This window comes from Mus caroli, chromosome 15 (genome assembly GCF_900094665.2).
Source record: "Mus caroli chromosome 15, CAROLI_EIJ_v1.1, whole genome shotgun sequence".
Lineage (NCBI taxonomy): Eukaryota > Metazoa > Chordata > Mammalia > Rodentia > Muridae > Mus > Mus caroli.
In genome coordinates, this window is record NC_034584.1 from 57843274 (window position 1) to 57859370 (window position 16097).

General features: G+C 37.3%; 1 protein-coding gene across 5 annotated transcripts in view; it reads right to left on the reverse strand.

The window, feature by feature from the left end:
- Positions 1-1597: 1597 nt before the first annotated feature.
- The window catches only part of Fam49b (family with sequence similarity 49 member B), a 130851-nt gene continuing 116351 nt past the window's right edge, over positions 1598-16097 (reverse strand). For all 5 annotated transcript variants that reach the window (XM_021183989.2, XM_029469390.1, XM_029469393.1 and 2 more), the window contains 8 exons: positions 14718-14823; positions 13437-13573; positions 12199-12276; positions 10186-10302; positions 9221-9300; positions 7642-7768; positions 6284-6354; positions 1598-2336 (listed from right to left, as the gene is read on the reverse strand). In XM_021183989.2, the coding sequence (XP_021039648.1) occupies positions 2273-2336; positions 6284-6354; positions 7642-7768; positions 9221-9300; positions 10186-10302; positions 12199-12276; positions 13437-13573; positions 14718-14823 (780 nt within the window). In that variant the 3' untranslated portion in view covers positions 1598-2272. The remainder of the gene's footprint in view (positions 2337-6283; positions 6355-7641; positions 7769-9220; positions 9301-10185; positions 10303-12198; positions 12277-13436; positions 13574-14717; positions 14824-16097) is intronic.

Below are 16097 nucleotides of genomic sequence, written 5' to 3' on the forward strand. Positions count from 1 at the left end.
AGTGTGAACCATGTTACCTGAAAGGCCACAGCAGGCTTACTACATCTACTTCATTTTTCAGTCCTCACTCACTCCATTCAATTACTCACTTGGCAGCTCTCCATATTTAGGTACTATGCAAGATCCTTGCTTGAGACACTGAAGGAATAAGACATGGCTCTTCTCAGGTTCTCAGTCTCTGCAGCATCTAGACATTGTAACTTCTCATGAGTATCAGAGAAGATATAAAAGTGTAGTGATGTATTAGGCTGTTTTGTGAGACAGTTGTATTCAATGCTTAAGTTGACTGTAACAAATTACCACAAACTAGGTGGCTTAGAATAGAAACTTATTTTTTCATCATAATAGAAGTCTGAAATAAAAACAGCAACAGGGTCGGTTCCTTCTAGAAACTCTGATGGAAAGTGTTCCATGACCTTCTTCTAGCTTCTGTGGTCCAGGAAATTTCAAGATATGATATTACCTTTGCCTCTATCCTCCCAGGACCTCCACTGCTTGTGTCCCCTTCTTTTCTCTTAAAAGGACTTGTCAGTAGGGCTAGGACCCACTCTCATCCAGGACGATGCCATACATACATAGGTCCTTACATTCACCTGAAAATGCCCTTCTTCAAAATGAGGCCATATGTACAGGTTCCAGACATTACCTTTTGTGGAGTAAACTATTAAACCCATTATAATACTGTAGAAGACTCCTAGAAGACATGGCCAATGTCATCTAAATGGTTTTTGGAGGAAGTAAAAGAATCTGATTTTTGAAAGATGACAGCTGGTGTTGGTCAGACAAACATGAAGGAGAGAAGGAAGACCAGGTTCAGGTTGTAGCCAGATCAGTTACGAAGCAACACCACACGGAACAATCTGTAAACAGCAAGTAGGTAAGCTTGGCTGGAGACCAGGGTAGGAAATAGAACACGAGTAAGCAGGAGGCCAGAGAAGTCAACAGGAACTTTATCATCAAGTGCTGTGTGCACCACAATCTGGCGCTCTGATGGAGACGGTCCAGAGGGCAGCTTGTGATCATCTTCCATGGTTAACCACTTTAACTGTATCACGCCTCAGATCACCTTGTCATTAAACCACTGACAAGGCTGAATTAGACAACTTTCAAGCAGCTTCTCTCGACCAAGACAAATTTCTTTGCCTTGGGCTTTATGAGTTTAAATTGTAACTCATGTCACTTCCTACAACTAGTGAGATCACAGTCTTTCATTTATTTCCTCTGGAAGTACTCTTATTGCTCACTGTTCTCCAATGTCAAGGACTCCTCGTGCCTTTGAGACACCATGTGCTTCCTGTTACCGCCCTTTCATTCCTGAAACCGAGAGCTGAGAAAGTATGGTTTTCCTTCTATGACTACGCTCACAAAGATTAAATCAGAACAGAAGTCAAGTTAATGACGACACAATCACTGGTCATCTTATACACAACAGTTTTAGAAGCAGTCAAACTTATGTACATAGACAAAAGTAAAGCAAAACAACTGAAAAAGACATAGCTATTGCCTAAGAGAAAGAAAAATTATGTAATGTGTATATGCATTCCACAGAAATATATACAGGGAAAACTTCCAGAAACCTCAGTAAACCAAGCCACACTTAGAAAAAGGAAAGCTGATTTTTATTTTATCAACAGCCATTCTTAAACATGAACATGCATACGTAATATTCTACGCACACATCACAGTTTTTAACGTTAGTTAATAAATGTTAAACACACAACATACAACCTTAAAAAAAAAGTCAACCTGCAAACTTAAAACTTTAAACAAAGTCTTACTAATTTAAAAAAGGTTTTGTGTTGGGTACCATTTGTACAACACAGTTAATTTAAACATTTCCATTTTGGCTGCACATGAAAAAGCGGCAGTAGAAAATAAATTTATGAGGGTTTTAAATAGCAGAATAGGCAGTTTTGCCATGCAGGAGAAGCAATATTAAATATTAGTTTTCAAAAAAAATCCACATTTAAAAATATTTAGTTCAAGTCACAGAACTTTTCTCAGTAGAGACCTCAATGCAATGCGTAATTAGCTGCCTTAGATGGCCTGTTTTGAAAGGACAAAAATCCCTTTCAAAGTATAACTTTACTGATTTTGGCACAGAAAAGAAGTCTTAAGAACAAGAACATGATTTAAAAAGTGGGAAGAGGAACAGAGGAAAGAAACCAAAGCAAGAATAAGGAGATTTGATGGCATTCACTAAGACTGTGCATTCTCGGTCACTGAAGAACACTGTGTGCTCCATCTGCAGTAGGGGCTTGCTCCACAGCTCTTACTGCAGCATGGACCTAATTTGCTTGGAGGTAGTCTCATCATTCAAATGTTTTGTTGTGTACCTATACAAAATAGAGAGAGAGAGAACAATGTTGGGAAATGAAAGTCTGTACGGGCTGTGTAATATGCCAAGATGAGTAGCTGATCACTCAATATCACAAATTCATGACTTAGGGTGGTAGTTTTAATCCTGATCAGGCTCATACTACTTCTCTCCCCCATCCAACAGGAGCAGCCAGTTTCTGGTCACTTGGTTATAGGGACCTCGTTGAAATGATTAGCCAAAAATCTGAAACAATTAGCTATGTTTTACTCTATGCTGTATAAAAACGGTACCTTGAAATACTTACATTCTCTAAGTACCTTATTTCCAGGTAGGTACATTTTGAATAAGCGTATAAGTCCAAACTCAAAATGAATTCAACAAGATGAAATATTCAATTTTAAAATTAAATTGACTCTAAATAATACAACACCAGCCTGCAAGTCTCCGATGTCTTCCAGGAATTACTATCCAACAGGAGAAGGAAAGTGTAAGAAAGAGGCTAGTCAGGGGTAGGGCTCTGGAAAAGCAAAAAAATTATATGTGAAATGTTTATAAGCCAAATCAACCTATTTGAATTATCTTCTGAATACATTCCACATCCAAGCACTGCAAACCTCTGTCTGTCGCTGCTGATCAGGTCCAATTTTAGGCTTCCTTTACTCCTTAGTATCAGCTCCTCAGTTGAAAGTCCTGTAGCTTCCCCCACGTCTTACTCAGCATCCTGTCACTCCTCCTTCATTCTTTCATTGCTTTTCCAGAGCCCTACTCCTGACTAGCCTCTTTCTAGTCACTTTCCTTCTCCTGTTGGGTAGTAATTCCTGGAAGACATTGGAGACTGCAGGCTGGTGTTGTATTATTTAAAGAGTCAGTTTAATTTTAAAATTGAATATTTCATCTTGTTGAATTCATTTTGAGTTTGGACTTATACGTTTATTCAAAACATACCTACCTGGAAAGACTAAATCATTTTAAGTTGGTATATAGGCAATATATGTTAAAGAAATTTAAACAACTGTTCAGTTTATTTCAAATAAGCTTTAAAAGTAAAGATCCTATCTGTACTCTTTAATAAAGGTGAAGAGACAGATAAGTTTTATCACACACCTGGCATGAACTGTATGATTCTCAGCAATCACTTCCAAACTGTTCTCACTGAAGAGATACTGTAGTGTCTGGTTCATAATGAGTGTTTAGTAAATAACTGGAGGGAAGTTAGGTTGTGACACTGGAAAGGAGAAGTCCACAGAGCAGTGGTTCCTTCCTAATCCTGCGACCCTTTCATATAATTCCTCTTGTTGTGACCCCCCACCCAAACAATAACATTCTTTTCACTGCTACTTCATAAGTAATTTTGCTACTGTTACAAATCATAATGTAAGTATTTTTGTAGATGAGAGGTTTGCCAAAGAGATCATAACTCATAGGTTGAGAACCACTGCCAAAAAGCATTATCTAATAAAATGGTAGTGATGAGGCAACTGTTCTATTTAGATTGACAAAGCTTATATGGCCACATATTACCCTATTCAATATCAGGAAATAGATGTCATATATTTCTATGGCTTCTTCTCCCTTTCCTTTACTGGAAATAACTAAGGAACATGGAATAGTTAAATCCCTACTGCACAACAGTCAGCAATCGTCACACTCCCTGAGACTGTCTCTGGGTAATGTGGCCATGCTCCTGGCAGCTCTGACATACCTACCATGGAAGATCATGTCAGAGGTGCTGCACCACCACTCTTAAGAGTCAGCAAAGGTAATAGAACTGACTTTGAATGACCAAACCACATAGGATAGGCTTACTATCCTTTGCGCACAAAACCCAAGTCCCCTTTCAAGTGCATGTGAATTCTCTACTGGAAAACAATTGCTGCCTTTATCAGAAGTTCAGCAAAGAAGCAAGTACTGGAGCACTATACCTGAATTCACAACTCCTTCTCCCCTTCATGGATAAAGAGAGTTCATCCCATATCTCTATTAAAAAATATTCATGACTCATTGCTTCTAAAAGTAGAAGGTATTGGATAAATAATTCAAAACACATAGACAAATATAATTCCATTCAAAAATCTTTTGGTCATTAATTTTGCCATAAGTTTGTTTGGTTTTGCTTGTTACGAGAAAGCTATACTAGGCTGTGATGTCTTAGTTTCAACAGTGTTTTACAAAGGACTAGCCAGGGTTATTTAAAATGAGAGAGCCTGAGTCTCAACTCAGATATAAAGAAAGGGACTCTAGAGGTAGTAACTTGGAAATATGCATGTTTTACAATCTATTCTGAATCAACACACCGAGTTCAATACATAATGAACCAGATTGGGATATCCAAAGGACATCAGTTTTAGGAAAGAAATCCTGCACCAACTCTGGTTCCTCAGAACCTGAACTACTTCTGGGCTCATGTGATAAAACTGAACTTCTATAAAGCATTAGCATTACAAAGCCCCAGGTAAAAAGTGAGAGCTAGACACAGAATATGCTTGCTATGAACCAGTAGGTTCAGAAGTTTTCCTTACAATTTAATAAAACTAACAGGATCCTTTTGCCTTCCTCAGCACTGCCTCCTGTGGAAACCCTGCACACCAGTCCTGTACTCTAATGCCCCCCTTGGCTCTAACACTAAGAAAATGAGACTTAACTATCCCCCCCCCCCACACACACACACAAGTTCTAAAAGCAGTACTGCACTGCGGGGGTCTCAACTACTCTTTTAGCATGCTTCCTTTAAGGTAACCTAAGAAATACTAAAAACCTTCACAACCTCCTTTACCTTTAAGTTGTTTTGGATTTTTGAGATAGGTTCTCACTAAGTAAACTAAGTTGTCCTTTTGGGTTTAAAAGGTATATACCACCATGCCAGGCTATTTATTCCTAACTTTTAACAATAAATTTCATAATAGATTTCCTGACACCTACTGACTGCAGAGACTAACCCTTTAGGAAAATAAAAAGCTCAGAAAATTTACCAAAAAAAAGGGGGGGGGGACGACGACAGATACACTGAGATACATAATATCCAGATAGGACATAAAGAGGCTCATGCCCTACATAGCTAAATTTAAAATGTAGTATGCAACGCAAAAGAAAGAAGAAAATTCCTAAACATTGGGTGTGTGGCTGCCATACCCTGATAGTAAGTATATGGATTTAATTAAACTAAGTTTTTGTCATTCTAATGTTCATTTAAAGTAGCTTTCCTTTATTCAGGCTGAAACCACTTACACAGCACTAGTTGTGTATAGGTTCCACTCAGGTGAAATGAATTGATATTTGCTTTATGATATAAATAAATACCACTACATAAATATTTCCATGTTCATACTATTTTTGCTTAAACCTCAAAATAATAAAGTATAGAAAATTAGCTTCTAGGTTGTGAAAATCTTTTAAGATTTTCTAGGTTGAAAATCTTTTAAGTTGATCCTGTGCCACTAAGTTATAAAGCATGAAGGTATTCACTTAAAAAGATGTCATGCAGCACAGGAGAAGCTGCAGGGACTAAATCAGCAATGACTCCTCAAAACAAAGATAGTGCAGACATGGGGGCATGAATACAGAAATGTTACTAGGTTACAAGGAACGACCATAAAACTCTGGATTGCTCTATCAACAGGCTAGTAATTACACTGAGCTATGATTCTCAACCCACTAGGAAGCTACACATGGTCAGACCACGTGGTTTTTCTTTAAACTTTCCTGTTTGTGAACTAGCATGCATTAAGGTTACAAGAAGCAGGACTTCCCTCAAAGGGGCAAACAGTAGAGCAAAGTGTTGAGCCAAGAAACAAACTAGTACTGTCATCGTCTACACACTGTCCTCATTATATGATACAATCACTGCTTTGAAGCAACATTACCAATAAGCAAACTCTCCGGCTTGAATATTACTGAAGTATCTCTTAGGTCCTATTCAAACACTTGGCAAATATTTTTCTGTCATGTGTAGGTACATATACACACCTGAGAGCATTGAGAAGACCTTCTACACTATTAGGAGGTTGGTCCTTAAGAACTTTGATACAACCTTTCATCTGAGGAGAAAAAGAAAAAGTAAATATCACTTTTTAATATAACACTCATTTTAAAAAGGCAAAACTAAAATTGGAACCTTTACTACAGAACTGAAGGGACCATATACTAGAAATGCTAAATTACTTGTTCTTGGGGGTGGAGCTGGCAAGTATTATTTTCAGTCTGTTAGCGAGGCAAAACTTTCTGGAAATACAACCAGTCAAAATGAAATCCCACTCACATTAATGAACTAAGGAAAGACATCCTGAAAAAGATACTATACACCATTTGCAAGGATAGAACGGATCTGCTCCAGGAAAGAGGAGTTTCACAGGTAGCTTGTGACAAGCATGGGACAGATTGGAATCCTGTAGAGCTGAGAGGGAGGGAAAGAGTCCTGAAGTGCAGATGATGGAGGTAAAACTGACTCACGGACAGGCAGTAGGCACTTCTACAGGCTACTCAGACAGAAAAACCTCAATGAGGTTCTTATTTTAAGATCAGCCTGGTTGTCTGAAAAACATGACAGCGTAAGCATGAATGGAGAGGTGTGGGTTTAGCCTCATACTCTACCACTTCCTAACAACTGTATTACTTAACCTCCTATAGTAAAGCTGCTATAGTGAATGGAAAATTCTAGGACAATGTTCACACAGGTACATAGGAACAAGGTAAAACTTCGGGGACATGGTTACCACAAGTAAGCTAATGCTAACTCATTTTTCTTTATATAAAACAGATACATGTGAAAGCTAGCAATCCATAATTGAGAACTAAAATGCTAAAAGCTTGAAGTAGTAATTATCAGACAATCCCCATCAAATACTAGTTACAATGTTTAAGAGTAAACAGAGAAATGAGAAAAAACACTACATTTCTAATAGGAACTTCCATTCCCGGCAGATAATGAAAGTAGAAAGTAATAAACTATTATGAATAGGAAAAGGAAGCAATAGTAGCAACAAAACAAAAAACATAGGCTCTTCCACTTTCTTAAAGAAGCATCAATATTGACTTTTTAATGTATGTTCTGAATAAACCTTATCTTTGGTTATGTAATCATTAGAAATACTACAAAGAAATATTCACCATTACCATTCACTATCAGTAACATCATTCAATCATCTAACATACCCATATACTGGCTAGCAACCAGAAGTACAGGACAGCCCAGAAAAAGGAATCCCAACCATATCACAAACTGTGATCAGAATCTGTGAGTCCAGACTGTTATTCTTTAAATAAAACCTTACTGATTTCCATGAGTAAGATCAATTTGAAATCACATAAAGAAACAGGTAACTTACATCAATTTTAGAAGTTTTGGCAAATGCTCCCACTGGATGGACGTGGTCATAGAGTATTATGACACCCACCATTACCCTCAAGCAGAATGATACTGTCTCTTCATTGGTAAATCTGCTTCTGTATTCCCTGGAGGGCAGAAGATTTGGATGGGTGAGGCACATTACAAACTCTCTAATGAACTGACTACACACACCCACACTTGATACTGACTACTTTTATTATTTATTTATTTATTTATTTATTTATTTATTTATTTATTTATTTTTTGGTTTTTCGAGGCAGGATTTCTCTGTAGCCCTGGCTGTCCTCGAACTCAGAAATCCGCCTGCCTCTGCCTCCCGAATGCTGGGATTAAAGACATGCACCACCACGCCAGGCTGATACTGACTACTTTGATATCTGAAAAGAATGTCAACATTATCCCTTCTCTATAAGGCCCTTAGGGAGAAGAAGGGGGCATGGTGAAATCTTACAACCCACATATCATGGTCTCCACATTTGTACCAATCAGGGTATTATATTACCTCTTTGACAATTTCAGAGAAAGCAAAAATCACCCTGAAATAGGAGTCTGGGAATGGGTGCTTAGCAACATGAAAAAAGTCACTTGCTCAATGGAGAAAACAGGCTTGCTATTCGTGGGTATCTATTATATTACAGGATTCGATCAATTGTCTCATTTAGAAAAAGGAAAATGGAACTCTAATCCACACAGAATACAATGTGGTAAAGCAGTAGACCAGACTCAGAATGGGGACACTGATCCAACAGGTGGTGGGCTGGTAGTGTGTATCCCTTTACTTCCCTAGACCCCATTCTCTTACACAGGAGGAAAGAGTGGAAGGTGTTTGTCCTCCTGCCCCTCAAGTTCATCAATAACACAGTGTATACAAGAGCACTTTGGGAAATGAGTGGTGCAAAAACAAAAGGTCTTTAATAAAAACTATCTTATCAAGAATCTAAGACCCGGGGCTGGAGAGGTGGTTCAGCAGTTAAGGGCATGGACTGCTCTTCCAGAGGTCCTGAGTTCGATTCCTAGCAACCACATGGTGGCTCACAACCATCTGGAATGGGATCTGATAACTTCTTGTGGTGTGTCTGAAGACAGCTACAGTGTACTTATATATAAAATAAATCTTAAAAAAAAAAATGTAAAAAAAAAAAAAAAATCTAAGATCCATTCATTCTGGTGCTGATAGCAAAAGCAATCATATGTACCACAAATGCCTTCAGATAAATCAGGTCTGTGAGGAAACAAGGACAAAACCAAAGTGAGAGAATATGGCAAATGAAATATAATACAGCCTTCTGAAAGGAATCTTCCCTGGACTCTCAAAATCTTTAAACTCCTGTTCTGATGGGAAAAAATATTGAAGTGTCCATAGTCCAACTCTATGTTTCAAAAATAAATACACTCAGCTGCCAAATTATTTTGACTTTGTTCATACATTTAACATTTGATGGTCAGAATAAACTTCATTTCTTTTTTCATAGAGACATGTTTGTATTTGGATATGCTTTAAAATACCAGTCATTTCAGCAGTGCTGCTGAGGTAAAACACATCAGGTAATACTCACGGTGTCTCCAGCATGACTCTGCATACACTTGCCATGGTGCTTAAACAATCTGTGGTATTTTCTATTGGCAAATTTTTATTCTGTAAGTATACAAAGAAAACAAAAGAAGCAAGTATAAGTGAAATATGTGATACTTAAGAATAATGTAAAACCAGCAAATAATCTGGCTCCTATTTCTAACTTTCTAAGCAATGACCATGATTCTAATCACTGTTTCATGATCGGGGATAGAGTCATGTACAAAATAGCCAAGACCTTATTGCTTTTAAAAGTGATTTCTGTTAAGTGAGCAAGAATAAGCACCACCTTTCAAATATAAGAGATGAGGGGCTCAGATATAGAGACGATCCTGAAGGGAAACTGTATTTTATTTATTTCATTACGTCTTACTTAAGTTATGTGGGTATTCTCTTGTGCCACAGTGGAGAACTTGTAGTAGTCTGTTCTCTCCTACTTTATGAGTCCTAGAAATTAGACTCAAATCATTAGGCTTAATGACCAGCCATCTCTCCGGGCCATGGAAAACATTTAGTGGAACAAGAGTAGAAATAAAAATAGGTTAGGGGGCAGCAGTCTGATCTAGGTATGCAGCAGGAGCAGGGGTTAAGTTTTCATAAGCATCATATAGAGTATCCAGCAGAATGGTTCTGTGGATCAGATGAAATCAATGCAGAAAGGAACTTAAAATGATCATCCTTGAGATTTTTGCTTATTATTAGTGAAGAAAACAGGAAGAAGGGGGAGGGTTGTAAAAGACAATCAGAGCACACTTAGGCTATGTGATCACAGCAGTATTCAAAGTACCTCCAGAGTGAATGCAAAGCAAGTGGGTAGCTATGCCTATGCAGGTCTCATTTAGGGGTCCCAGTCTAAGGGTAGTACTTGGGATCAAAGAACGGCTGATGTCATCATATCTATAGTGAGTGGAACAGCATCAATGCAAAGAAGGGTCCCCAACAACTCACCTCCGATACAAATTTTGTTGTTGCATCACTTAAGGTTTTCAGCATTGGGGTGGCCTCAGCATAAAACAAAGACATTCGATTTGCCAATTCATTATTTACTTCATTTTCTCCTTCTGCCTGTGTGGAAATTACTTGACATTAATGTTCACAAATTATTAAACCAATGAATGAATGAAGAGACTGCAAATAATATTAAGCAATTGTTTAAAAGGAAAAACTGTCTACTCAAACATATTAAATGGTATGATAGAATATAATATGTTGATGGGATATCTTACTACATAAGAGACTGTTCAGAAGGCTCTGGAAGATGAAAGGATAACTATGAAGTTGCACCCTGTCTTCCAGTATGAAAAAAGGATCTACCCAGTACCATGATAAAATACAGGCAACAACAGAAGGAAGGGAATCTCAGACTAGAAGAAAATGAGAAGGACTGATGAAAACTTGGGCTTTTACAAGTGATGATGTATATATTAATGAGCAAGGTATTTCTATTGGCAGAAGAAAAGTACATTTTTAAAATGACTTAGCAGAGCACACTTTGACATATTCAGTGTAATAGTAGATGGTAACTAGTGAAAATTAAAGTAGAAGTGAGACTGTTGAGAGACTTAAATACTACTTAACTTTACCATTTTCCTTACAAATAGGGATCCATTTAGAGGATTAAAAGGAGTATCAAGTAAATGTTTTTTAAAAAAGAAAAGATAACCAACCCATATTAGTAGGCAGACAGTTCCAAAAGGTCAGAAAGGAAGTTATGTGCTACAAATTAACTGAAAGAGAGAGGAAAATGGGCTCTGAGGTTAACAGGAAAAAGAGGAGATCACAGCAACCTGGGCAAGACTCTGAATCTGAGTGATCTCACTGAGAACTTCTGACTTTGTACATAACTTTCGAGAGTGTAAGACAGTGTGAAGATCTCTCTAAAGTCTTGGGCCTCTTGTGTAGAGATAGGAATGGCAAAGAGAGCAAAAGACTGAGTGTTCTTTTTATTTACCAGGTGAAAATTAAACAAACAAACAAAACAACAACAAACAGACAGACACTATAATCAGTTTCACACGAGGTGGTCTGTATAAATCCAAAGTGTTGTTAAGAACAGAGAAACCCTTTACCTCCAACCTGGTGCCCATTTTAAAACAACCATTTCATAGAGATTTTTCAGTATCAATAAAAACATAAGTAAATGCTGCCTTTGGACTTAAAAATTCTATCTGACGCTCTATCGCTCCTTGCACAGTTCCAGTACATCTAAATGAAACTAATAACATAAGCATAGAGTTGTGCTGTGATTTCTCCTACTTTGACACCAATTACCATAATATGGGCCCACTAAACACAAAGAGTATCTTCACCTGTAATGCCAAGAAAGTAGAAAAAAGCGCTAAACACTTTAGGAGGACAAAAGAGATTAGCAGCCCCAAGGAACCAGGGAAGAAGCTATGATGCCAAGGCACAGGCCCAGAAATGACTTTCTCATCAACATGAGGCAGATGACCTCTTGCCACTGGCAGTTAATTTTCTCATCCTGGGTCAATTTTCGTCAGGATTCATCACTGTAACTGTAACCTCTCATGCAAATTTTTCTGTTCAGTTAAAATAATAATATACAAAGAGATTTAAAGTATCACTGATATAAAGGCAAAATGCAATTTTATTGAAGTGGTTGTGGAAATTAAATTCAGTAGAAAAAAAGAATATATGCTATATGGATTGAATATATGCTGTATGTTATATTTTGAGCTCTCCTTCCATAGTATGGTTTCTGATTATTACAAGCTTTAACTTCTGAATAAGCTGGAGACAAAGGCTAGTGGATTTCAGTGAGTTCCAGGCTAGCTTAGGCTACATAGTAAGCTCCAGGACAGACACTGCAATGTTGAGATCTTGTCTCAAAAAACAAAACAAAAACAACTCATGTAATAAGTGCTAAATAAATGAACAAAAGGAAGAAAAAAATCAAGTTATTCTTATCACCACTAAACATAATTCATAGCAAAAGCTTACCGGGACATTATTAATTCTCATACGACTCAATGTTCTTCTGTAGTAGCTGAAGTCATTTTGTATGGCAGGATTTGTCATCTAAAAGAAGCACATGTATGACAACACTATAATGTATGAAAGACAACTCTATGTATCAAATGCTAATGTAAGCTAGGTGAAAATCTAATTTAGTTTGAAGTGGTAACCTAACATTCTCATGTAACTTTAAAAACTATCTGGTATATTCACAAACGCCTGTAGTATTTTGAACTCTTCAGTGCATTTTTTCCCTTGGATACAAGGTCTTGTACCTCACAGAGACCTTTGGGTCTCTGCCTTCCCCACGTGCTGGGACTAAAGGTGTATGCTACCACACACATCAGCATTCATACTAACTGTAAAACCATAGACTAGTTTCCAATTGTGGGCATTATGCAGTACTCCTCTTCAATATCTTAAGAGCTTGTTTATCGAAAATATTGATATTACAAAACCAAACAAAAAACAAATGTAAGGGTACTTGCTTTGAATAAAAGAATATGTATGTACTTTATAGTTTTGTACTTTTGTGCCCAAAGTATCAATAGTAATTAACAGTTGTCTATAATACTATATGAAGTAACACAGTTAGAAACATAACTCTTCTATTTTCTAGAAAAGGTACTCAAGATCCTGAAAACTCAAGCCTCATAATTTGAACTCAGGACTTCGATTAAAAAAACAAAATAGTGCTTGCTAGGTGGTGGAGGTGCATGCTTTTAATTCTAGCACTCAGGAGGCAGATCTCTGAGTATAAAAATCCTGATAGATCTTCAAAGAAAAAAGATAAAAGAAAAAATCTCATAAATCCTGGTATATCTTCAAAGAAAAAAGTAGGGTTTTAGACTTGCCCCATATTGCAATATGGGAGTTATAGGTGTAAATATAATAAAAAGCTAGATGATGAGATCAATCAGGAAGAAGAAAGTAAATGGTGGGGAAGGAAGAGGAAAAATGTTTTGTATAAAAAAAGTTGAAATTGGACAAACAGAAAGAAAAAAACAGAGAAGCAGCTCTGGATTACTTTCTGCTTACAAATTCACTGGGCTACATGAACACCAACTCCTGGCTGGCTGTCATTTTAAAAGAGCTGCCATTTCAAGTCTGGCTTTCCAGTTGGGTAGAAATCATTTAAATACAGGTTTTAAAAGGTTCCTCCTAGTACTACTATTCAATGAAAAAAAAAGTGGTTTTCATAAAAAGTAATCAGCAGACTCTACCTTGAGCTCATCAAACCGGAGTGTGAAGTGAAGAATCTCTGCAAACTGTTTAGCAAGAGCCTGCTCTCGCTCTAGATGTTGGGTGGGCGAGTATGGCGTACTAGTCAAGGCTCCCAGAAGGCCTCTTAATGCTGCTTCTAATGAAAAGAAGATGAAGTTGTCAGGGAGTTCAATTCCCAACCAACATTCAGATGCACACACTCAAATTATCTATTGAAGTAAGACTTAGTTTAATGAAAACTTTAAAAGAGCTAATTCTATCATAAATCTATCAGATTCAAAGTGATGCAAAGTATGAATCTAAACACTAAGGGCACAGGGTAAACTGTCCTGTTTTCCTTGTCTGGTAGCTCTGGCATCCTAAGCATTCCAAATGCTGAAATTAAGCCTGAAACTTAATCAAAGATAGGCAAATGCTATTTTTTTTTTCTTTAACATCCTGTCAGACTTTCCATAATTTCCTTCTGCTCTAAAGGCCCTAAAATTTTGTTTTCTAATGACACTGTTAAAACCCTACCTCACAAGTCGGGCGTGGTGGCGCATGCCTTTAATCCCAGCACTCGGGAGGCAGAGGCAGGCGGATTTCTGAGTTCGAGGCCAGCCTGGTCTACAAAGTGAGTTCCAGGACAGCCAGNGCTACACAGAGAAACCCTGTCTAGAAAAACCAAAAATAAATAAATAAATAAATAAATAAACCAAACCAAAAAAACCAAAAAAACAAAAAAAACCCTACCTCACCTGCAGTCAAAAGGGTATACTTCTGGGTTAGTAAGCAACCCTGTCTCAAAGATGCAGAAGAAATCATTAAAAGACATTCTAACAATCTCTGGACTCCAAACACACACACACACACACACACACACCAGTTTTTAAAATGATATTTATTATAAAAATCCTTCTCTAATCTTGTCTGATTATAGCTAGTGTCTGTCCTAAGGTTAGGATGCTTCTCAGTGGCAAGCACTTGTCTACCAAACACAAGGCCCTGGGTTCTACCCCATTGAGGGGTGGGGACTCTAAACAGTCTGTCATCAGGCTAATGTAGTTTCTTATACTTAAGCATGCAAAGAAATCAGATCTCCTTCTGTAAATCACAACTTACTGAGGAAAACCGTCTAAACAATTCAAAAGCCTGAGAAAAGTATGAGTACAATCTGCTGTACCTGCACAATAGATACACAGCCAACTTCAGTACTGTAAACAAAATCATCTAAATAATTCTGGACCTAATAAGCATGTTTTCTTACCAGGAAAGTAAAAATTACAAAGTTTTAAGCTTACCTAGTCTCTGAGAAAATTCGTAAAACTTCTTTAATTTGCCTACTAGTGGCACGACTGCACCCCATGCCTTCTCTTGCAACTTCTCATCGGCTGGATGCTGGATTGCCTTAAAAGTCCAAGAAATAAAGTTAAGATTTATAAAAGTTACAACCGTCTTTTTTCCTTTAAGGCAAAAGTTTTAGCAAATTAAGGAGATCTGGATAACTAAAGTATAGACTGACAAACATTCCAAGTTTGGACTTTCTTAACTCCACAAGTCTCCTCCCCCCCCCCCAATAGATAACATAATAATAAAATCAACATTGCTTGTTAGCTATTTCACAACTTGGTGTCATTTAGATCCACAAAAATAGAATGTTTTATACTGTTTCTTCCATTGCAGAGACACTCTTGGTATGTCTTTAAGTAAGACAATACATGAAAATACCAACTCTGAGAAACGGCCAAGAAGCTGTAATGCAATTTGCATGGTTCACACCAGCTTTAAGAAACCTGGCCAACAGGAACCCAAATCAACCTGAAAAATCCAAGTTAGAAATATTACAAATACTCATTGTTTTGAACTAAGATGCTTTTCTGAGTTCCAAGCTTTCCTGAGTAAAGGATAGGGGAAAAACAAACAAACAAACAAAAACAAAAACGCAGCTTCAGATCTAAGGGAAGAAATGAAGACAAAGCTGGGCGGGGCTCACAAATATACGCAGCCCTCAGTCAGTGCTAGTCCTTTAAGACCTTATGCTGTCTCTTCTGAGTGCAGAGTTATTCCCAGATGAAAGGGTTTTCTTACTTTTACCTTCCTTTTGCCTACAGATGCTTTCTTAATTCTTTATCAAATTCACTGTAGTTTATCCTCTAACAACTTGCTCTGCTTTCTCTAACATTTTAAATAACCCAAAGTTACTACCTGAGAGACAAAACTCTGGCTATGGCAGGAGCTGCTTGGAAGGGTCACCAGGCATGACATGTTTAGTTCCCCCAAGGCACTAGTACTGAATCTATGTACACAAAACCAAAACTCAAGAAGGCAAAATAAACTTATATTCAGATTTAAAATTTTTGTGAATAAATTAGGTACAAATAAGTAAATAAATGGGCTGTGTATATAATTCACTATAAACACTTCTTAAGCATTTTCAAAATCACGGTCCTACTATGTAGCCATAGACTGTCCTCAAACTCATGATCCCCCTGCTTCAGCCTCCCAAGTTCTGAAATACCGGTATGTGCTACCACATCTAGCTGATATTTTCAAATTTTGAGTGTTTCTGTACTTTTCTGAATAATTCTTAGACACAGCAGAAGCCTAAAGTCAATATTACTCATGTTAGAAATACTATCTAGAAATACTGTAATTAATATCAATGATCACAACATGTAATA